This window comes from Papilio machaon, chromosome W, assembly GCF_912999745.1.
Source record: "Papilio machaon chromosome W, ilPapMach1.1, whole genome shotgun sequence".
Taxonomy (NCBI): domain Eukaryota; kingdom Metazoa; phylum Arthropoda; class Insecta; order Lepidoptera; family Papilionidae; genus Papilio; species Papilio machaon.
In genome coordinates, this window is record NC_060015.1 from 3,458,822 (window position 1) to 3,468,343 (window position 9,522).

General features: G+C 31.9%; 1 protein-coding gene across 1 annotated transcript; it reads left to right on the forward strand.

Moving 5' to 3' along the window:
• The first annotated feature begins 1,297 nt into the window (after positions 1-1,297).
• Positions 1,298-8,928, forward strand: LOC123723157 (protein disulfide-isomerase A5-like). Its single transcript, XM_045685718.1, is given in 13 exon segments — positions 1,298-1,441; positions 2,286-2,368; positions 2,370-2,525; positions 2,748-2,955; positions 3,168-3,296; positions 3,452-3,552; positions 3,869-4,020; positions 5,259-5,389; positions 5,889-6,050; positions 6,258-6,399; positions 7,053-7,255; positions 8,071-8,245; positions 8,494-8,928. Coding segments are annotated over 13 exon segments (1,926 nt in total). The 5' UTR covers positions 1,298-1,417; the 3' UTR covers positions 8,754-8,928.
• Positions 8,929-9,522: the final 594 nt, after the last annotated feature.

Here is a 9,522-nt window from a genome sequence, read left to right on the forward strand (position 1 = left end):
CACCTGCAAGCACTTCCTTTCGATTAAAATATTTTTCATCAAAATCGGACCACCAGGGGCGGAGTTTCGCGGTAACACACATAAAAAAAAAAAAAAAAACAGTCGAATTGATAACCTCCTTCTTTTTGAAGTCGGCTAAAAACTATCGACGCGTGGAAGGCAGCGTTCGGAACCGTACGATAATTATCGTACACATACGATAATTTTGTGCCTACATACGATGTACGATAGCATATTATTATCGTACGCAGATTGTACGATAATTTCTATCATGATGCAAAATTTGAGAATTTATATTATTTCACTCATGCGTTGATAGTCTAAACCGCAGTAGCATGATTTTATTTTGTCCAATAAAATCTTAAGAAAATACCGGGAAATACAAGTTCTTTATTCCTATTGGTCCTTACGATCCGCTCTACTAAGTTTCACCACTGCCAATACTGTAACTTTATCCAGCGCCTGCTGTACACGCTTTCTTATTGGTTAGTATAGCATCTACCAATGCGAACAAGAGAATATAAGTTCGATATTTCGATATTTCGATTACGTTCACACTTCATATGTATCGTATATTTTGTGTAGAAAAGTTGGCAGTTATTTCGTTATATTATTATGATTATATGTCCGTATTCGCTCTGACAAACGGAATTATTCAAATTAAGTGAAGAAAGAAGTAATTTTCTAGAGCAGCAAAATTTTGATCATACACTCGGAGTGATTGTTATCATTGGCAAGTAGGTATATTTATCAAATACATTTTTTCAGTGGCTGTATATTTTCTGTAACTTACTAACCTATTAATTATTATTATTTCACCACCCATTCATATCCATTTCTTCTTTATAAATACAAAATTTTGACGTGTTTCATACCCAACTTGCATGAGAACAGTGAAATTTTGTCTAAGTGAATTTTAAGTTTGGCGCGTTTATTGAACTTAAAGTGGAAAGGGAATCAGTTCAGGTCTGTACCACGTGTAAAACATTTGGGTTTCAGTGTTCTGTTGATTTGACAGCGGTGGTTTAAAAAAGATAAACTATAAAGTACTTGCATGCATATCAATATTACAATTTATATGATTAATTTATCTATAATAGACATTATCCTAAAAAATACGATAATTTCGATCCATGTACGATAATTTTACGCCCCTGGTACGATAGTCAGTCCACTTCAAGTTGCTAACGCTGGTGGAAGGACGTCGACATCGACAGCCCCTTATAAATCTAACGCCCATCACTACTACTCTCTTAAAAACTTCCCTGTATGCAGCAAGTCAATCAAATGTTAAAACTAAAACTTTATTTGGGAAAATATATCATTTAAGTCTCAACTTTTTTACAGTGCTTACTTACAATTTATTCGCTTCATTAATTAATATTGCCGTGTAATTGTGTTGGAGCTGTGTTAAATCATGCGATATCAACTTTTATTACAAGTGAGTAAAAAGCCGGCATTACGTGTTTGTATTTATACACAACTTTTATAACATTTAGATAAATAAAATAGAATAAAAGCTAACTAGAACCTGTTTAAAAAAATGGAAAGATTTAGAATTAGTTAATATTTCAGACACAATTGTGATATAAAATTTACATTTTTCAAATACTCCGTTATCTAAAACAAAATACTATCTCTGTCATTGTTTTGTTTCATTAACGTTAATATTTTTATGTTGAAATAAGTGCGTGGCTTTGCGAAGAAATTGGGGTATTCATGAAAAACATTAAACATTTCGAATGTTGTTTGAAGTTCGTCAATTCTATGCTTAGTATGCCGCGTGGCGAATTAATGCAGGTTTTATTAGTAAACTAACTGTTGCCCGCGACTTCGTCCGCGCGGGATTTAAAAAATTAAATAGTATGTGTTCTTCCAAACTATGATCTACATGCATTTCAAATTTTATTGAGATTCGTTGAGCTGTTATGGAGATTCTTTCTAAAAAACATATGTCTAAACTTTCGCATTTTAAATATAAGTAAGATAATACAGTAGTTACTTGCTTTGGACATTGCGAATTATTCAATAAAAATATAAAAAAAATGTTACTGTTGTCATTTCACTGGTACAAACATTACTGGAATGAAACATTGAAACTTTCAGTTTCATTTTTTTTTTAAATTAATGTATACTTTTGCTTGCTTAAAAGATGCTCCAAATTAACACTTATTATTCTTTAAACCAGCGAACAGTATCTAAAGTTAATACCAATTACAATATTTTGGCAATTTAGTGTTTACAGTTTAAGTTTAGTATAATACATTTTTATATTTCCTTTACAGCTGTTTATATATTTGTGTTTATGTATGCATACATTGGTTCATGCAAAGAAACAAAAAAACAATCTCATAACACAAACCAATGACAAAGGAATTCAAGAAGTTACTAAGAACCAAAACAAATGTATTGGTTTTATTTGTTAATGAACCAAAATCATCTCAGGCTATTGTGGATGTTTTCAAAGAGACTGCAGATGCGATGAAAGGAAAAGCAACTTTAGTGTCCATTGATTGTAGTAACAGGTGATTAGCTTTATTTACTAGCTGTTCTCAATGTATTAATAAAAAACATATGCAGCAGTATATGTATTTTATCCATAAAAATATGGGTACCTATGCCTTTTTTTATTCTTTTTTTTTTTAGGCCAATAAACATCCCAATTTTTTCTATATTACATTAAGTAATATATGTCTGTGAAGATTTACTGTATATTTAGTTTCTTAATTTGAATGTCATTATTACAGCGATGGCAAAAAATTATGCAAAAAATTAAAAGTTACCAATGAAAAACCATATCACATTAAATATTATAAAGATGGTGAATTTCACAAAGACTATGATAGGGGTGAGACTGTTTCTGCCTTTTGTAACTTTCTACGTGATCCTACCGGTGACTTGCCCTGGGAGGAAGATCCGAAAGCGACAGATATATTTCATCTCCAGGATGGCGAGGTAATATACAAAAGCACAAGTGTTTATAAATACACTTTCAGACACATATATCAAGTGATAGGATTGTGTAAAAAATGACTTAACAATTCACAGAATAAAATGTTGATTAGCCATTTTTGAAAAATCACATCAATCAAAAATGTTATAGTAATAATTAATCTTTATATTGAAATCAATATTAACTGCAAACTGTAAAAGATTAAACTTTACAGGCATTGACAAAATTCTTGAAGAAGAGTATGGCATCATATAAGAGGTCTTTGATTATGTTCTATGCTCCTTGGTGTGGATACTGCAAGACCATGAAACCTGAGTATGTCGCTGCGGCTGCTGATTTAAAGGTAAATATACACAGAATACACATTACACACTACGCTTTACATTATTATTATTACATACTTTTTTTTTCTTTGTGGTAATGTCGGGAACAAGGATACTGACACTGTAACAAATGATATATTTTTTTGTATAAAACTGAGTTATACATTTGTTCTAGGGTGAAGCATTACTTGCAGCTATTGATGTTGCTAAGCCAGGAAATTCAAGAATAAGACAACAATACAATATCACTGGATTCCCCACCCTTCTATACTATGAGCAAGTATATTATTTTTAATATTATTAACACTTCATCATATTTTAGACTAGCTGGCGCCCGCGGCGCCGTCCGCACCGAATTAAAAAAAAACTTAATTAGTAGCCTGTGTGTTTTTTCAGACTATGTTCTACATCAAATCAAATTTCAGTTATATCGGATCGGATTTAGCTGTTCTGGAGATACCTTGAAACAAACATCCATCCATACATCTATCTACCCATCCATCAATCCATCCATCCATTCATGTAAACATTTGTATTTATAATATTAGTAAGATTAGCTAGATATATACTACTATAACATTTTATTTTACAGGAAGGGTCAGTTTCGTTTCCCGTATAATGGAGACAACAAACATCAAGCAATAGTTGATTTCATGAGAGATCCAAACTCACAAGTACATCAAAAGAAAAGGGAAGTAGATGATGAAAGTTGGTCGCAGGATTCAGATGTTGTGCATTTAACAGGTAAATTAGTTTGTTTAATGATTTAAATTAAGCTATTTCTGAATATAGTGCTTTCTAATTTAACTGACCTCAAAGTTAAAATCTTGTATAATTTTCTTTACGAAAGTATATTTTCTGGCAGAAACAAACTCAGAACTTGGTTTATTTTTCTCTTGCATCACATTAATAACTCTTTGTTCTGAAATGTCATTAATGACACCTTCTTTTTGTCACTTGATAATCAAAATCCCTTAATTAGATATTACAATGCATTTTTGTAAAATACTTAGGAATCGAAATGTAATATATTGTTTTAAACATAACATATCAAATTTTGTTTTCCATACATCTCAGTATCGTAAGTTATTCTTATATATAAATAACTAGCTTTTACCCGCGACTCCTTCCGCGCGGAAAAAAAATAGGAAACGGGGTAAAAATTATCCTATGTCCGTTTCCTGGTTCTAAGCTACCTGCCCACCAATTTTCAGTCAAATCAATTCAGCCGTTCTTGAGTTATAAATAGTGTAACTAACACGACTTTCTTTTATATACTATGTATTTTGTATGTGATATACTGTGAGTTTCCAACATTGTAACACCTGTATAAAGACATGTATGTTATCTCTTTTTGTTTTAAGAGAATAAGAGGTATGAATGTATGTTTATTTACAAATGTGTCAGCAGTGGAATTTCACGGCCGACTTAACATTGTTAATAATTAAATTTGGCCTATAATATTAATAGTATGTATATTAATCCTCAAAATAAAGGGGAAAATTTACAAAACCATTGTAAGACCTGTCATGATGTATGGATCCAAATGTTTGGCTGTTAAAGGGACAGATGAAGAGAGTACATGTGGCGGAAATGCGAATGTTAAGATGGATGTGTGGAGTAACAAGAGTATAGAGAGAGGATACGAAATTAGTACATTAGAGGAAGTCTGAAAGTAGCACAGGTAGTAGAAAAATTGGGAAGTAAAAGGTTAGCGTGGTATGGGCATGTTATGAGGACGGAAGAATCGCATGTGGCAAAGACAACGTTAAGTATGAGTGTGGAGGTACACCAGTAGAGGTAGGCCTAGGAAGAGATGAAAGGGTTGCGTGAAAGGTGACAAGATCAAGAAGGGGGTGACAATGGAGATGACGGCAGAGAGATTGATTTAGAGGACGGAAACCTGGTACACTGACCATAGGTGGGACAAGGTTAAGGAGATGATGATTAATAGTATGTCTAACAATGGATTTATTTTCTAGCTGACACTTTCGACAGTGTGTTGGCGAATGTTGAACATGCTTTAGTGGTCTTCTACGCACCCTGGTGTGGACATTGTAAAAGAATCAAACCGGAGTTTGAAAAAGCAGCGGCAAGGATAAATAACGAAAATGTATTGTATTCAAACTTTTTATATAAATACATTTGATTATTGGATTATAATTAATCTATTAGAGATTCGAATCGCATAGAAAATTTAATTTGTACCATGAATAACTAAATTTGTTATGCTCTATAACTATGGTAATTTTGATGTATATGAATTTTGAATAACATCATTATTTCTTACAAAGTATATTTTTAAAATTTTATAGACTAACCACAAATTTAAAAATCCTTGCCCTTGGGTGTTATATTTGGTTTCTTTATTACATCACTTTCTAATGTGCATAAAGAAATTAGTTTCATATATTTCTGATCAGGCTATACATAACTGATATTGCTCTTTTATATGTACAATAACATCATAAATGGAAATTATTCCATCTTGGTAACGACGTAACTCAAAAGTAGTTGAGTAATTTCCAAAAAACTTTTACTATTAAAGTGTTTTAACAATGTCTGAACGAAAGAATAGACCAGTGGTTTATTTATAAAATAATTTGCTTTAGATCCCAGGCGTTTTAGCCGCTGTAGATGCGACTGTAGAATCAGCCTTGGCTATGCGTTTCGGTGTTAAAGGCTACCCAACACTAAAGTACTTCAACAAAGGTCAATACAAGTACGATGCCGGACATGCCAGACAAGAGGAACAAATTGTGGACTTTATCAAGGTAAAATAACCTCTTTCTACTAATAAATATGAAAAAAGGTAGCATTTGAAATTATTTTGAAAGCATTTGAATGATTATTATCATATCAATGTATAACAGTTGAAATTAATTAAATTGAAGCATATATATGCCAATACTATATTTAACTTTATTAGTTATTTTGTTAAAATTATGAGATTTAGTAAAGTGAGTTGTTTACTTATGTAGAATCCTCAAGAGCCGCCGCCTCCGCCTCCACCAGAAAAGCCCTGGTCTGAAGAGGAAGGACAAGTTAGACATCTCAGTGAATCTACATTCAAAAATACCCTCCGGAAGATCAAACATGCAATAATAATGTTCTATGCACCATGTAAGTTTCTTTTTAAACATAGGTAATAAATAAAAAAAATTGCAAATATAGAAGAGTGTTTATATATAAAAGGAAAATACAAAGGCACTGATTAAATAAGTTTTAAACAAGTGCGTGAAAGACTCTCCGGCAAAGAATGAATGAAATGACATTCATCAATATTTGTTTCTATAATTTAGATATAAATTTGAACTAGATTATATTGTTTGCAGTAATCTATTATGTAATGTCCGATTCATTAACTAACTTCTCATTAAATACCTATCAAAATCGGTCCAGCTGTTCTGAATATTACGTAACAAACGCGGCCTCGCGGACAGACATATTATACATAATACAGACAGAAATTTTAAATGAATTGATATTTCATTATTAGCGTCGTTAAAACATCATGTGTATTTTTTATATACTAGCTTTTACCCGCGACTCCGTCCGCGCGGAATTAAAAAAAATAGAAAACGGGGTAAAAATTATCCTATGTCCGTTTCCTGGTTCTAAGCTACCTGCCCACCAATTTTCAGTCAAATCGATTCAGCCGTTCTTGAGTTATAAATAGTGTAACTAACACGACTTTCTTTTATATATATAGATATGTATAATTTTATTATATGTATAGATATAACCTATAAAGTTTGGGACACATTTGTTACCAGGGTGTGGACACTGCAAGAGTACGAAACCTGAATTCTCTGAAGCAGCGGAAACATTTTCCGATGAATTGTCAGTTGTGTTTGGTGCAGTTGACTGTACAACTGAACAACAACTATGTTCTGATTACAAAGTGCGAGGATATCCTACAATTAAATACTTCAGTTACTTCAATAAACTAGTCGAAGATTACACCGGAGGACGGAAGGTAATTTTTGTATATAGTTACTAGCTGTCATCCGCTACACGCAGAATTATAAAAAAAAAAACTTAATAAGTAGACTGTGTGTTCTTCCCGACTATGTTCTACATTAATGCTAAATTTCATGAAGATTATTGAGCCGTTCTGGAGATACCTTCTAACAAACATACATCCATCTGTCTAAACCAGTGTTTCCCAAAGTGGGCGATAACGCCCCCTTGGAGGCGTTTGATACCTAGGAGGGGGCGATAAGAGGCCCAAAAAATGGGGGGCATTGAAATTAATTAAAGTAATGAAATTGTAGTTTCTAAGTTTTAGGGCTGAATAAAAATTAAGGGTGCTCTGAAATATAATTGATTTTCAAAGGGGGCGGTGAAAGAAATAAGTTTGACAATCACTGGTCCAAACTATCGAATTTATAATATTAGTTAGTGCTCAATAAACAATCTTTTGTCAAATCTGTTTGATCAACATTCTTCAAATACACATGGACAAAACCTTTGAACATAGCCTCGTATTCATTTGGTAATCATGTAAAATGTTACAAAAAATTTGACAGTTTACCATGCTTTATAGCTTTCTTAGTCTATAATGACATTGATAGTCTATAATTATTAAATGTAGATGGCTATAAAGGTAGAGGAAGATCAAAGAAAGTATGGATGGATTCTGTGAAAGAGGATATACGTAAGAAGGGGGTTAATTCAGATATGACGGCTGATAGAGATGTATGGAGGAGTAGTACATACTGTGCCGACCCTCCATAGGTATAAGGACAGGTTGATGTGACATCTTAATCAATTTTTTCTTATTTATTTCAGAAAGAAGATTTCATAACATTCATTAACAGTCAGCGGGGTAAACATGAGACTTCGCAGAAGAAGAAGACAAGTCAGGAGGCGGGCTTTGGTATTAATGTTCAGATGATTAATGATGACGATTTCCATTCAGTTATAGCCTCAAAAACACCCACATTTATCATGTTTTATGCTACATGTAAGTTTTTTTTTTTGGAAAAATGTTTTTTTTTTGCAGAATTTTTGATTTATTGCTTCAGTCTAATTTAAAATTTATAGTTTTTTTGTTCAATTTATAATTTCTATATTATTACCGACCGACAGAGTTATTTTTAATGGCCATGTATATCTTAACTTGATTGATTCTGAAGAGTGAGAGTTCAATATTTTGTCTATTTTTTTCGGTTTTATGTTTTTTTTTTTAAATGATCTATTAAATGTTTCCAGGGTGCGGTCATTGTTCGACAGTGAAGCCGGTATACAGTAGACTTGCGACTAAAATGAAGTCAATCGGTGGACCTGTCCTAGTCGCAGCGGTGGAAGCCTCCGATAATCCAAAAGTCGCAGACTACGCCAAGATCGAAACTTTGCCTACATTCAAAATATACTCAAATGGTAATTTATTAGCTGATTATGATGGAGATAGATCTGCAGAAGATTTTGAACGTTTCTGTATGTCACATGCTAAAACGAAAGATGAACTATGATCTAATGTTAATTTTCAATTCTGCATAGTATTTGATTTGAGTTGGCACATGGCCTATAAATGAATTCTTAGTCCCGATGTGCCAAGTCAATCAGGTACTATTTGGCGTCTTGCAGTCTGTTTTCTGTCAAATTATTTGTCAATTACTGGTTTAAACCTGTTTATTCCATTTTTGATATTTTAAATTAAATATTAATAGTGGTTTTTTTCAGTTTAGTAAAAATTCGTGCTTGTTCGTAGTAGAAAGCTCATGGTGTTTTTTTAGTTAACACCTTAACTATCATCACAAAATAGTTAAATAGCTTTAGATTTATCAAAATGCGTAACCGTAGTCAATATTGTTGAAGATTTTATTTTATATATTCTTTTCTATTTAAAAAAAATATTGATTTAAAGAAAAAAAAAATTCCAAACATTTAACATCTTAAATCTATTCTACCTTTTACATTAATTTATTTAACATGAAGCGAATTTTTTTTTAATGAAATTGCGCGAATTGATTAACGTGAAATTTGACATAGTTATAGTTGTTTTGAAAAGTGCGTAGAGTTTTATAAAAATTTTGAATTACGGTCGAATTTCAAACAATTTGTTACCTTACATAAAATCCAATAGTAACAAAATTGTGTAAATTTCTATACGTATATAATAATCCCTTTTTGAAACCTTCAACTGTATTTAAAATTCAAACATTACAAAAAAAAAAATGTTTTTCTGGTTGGTAAAAAAAAGGTTGGTATTTCTTTAAAAATGAAGATGTTATTAAAAAT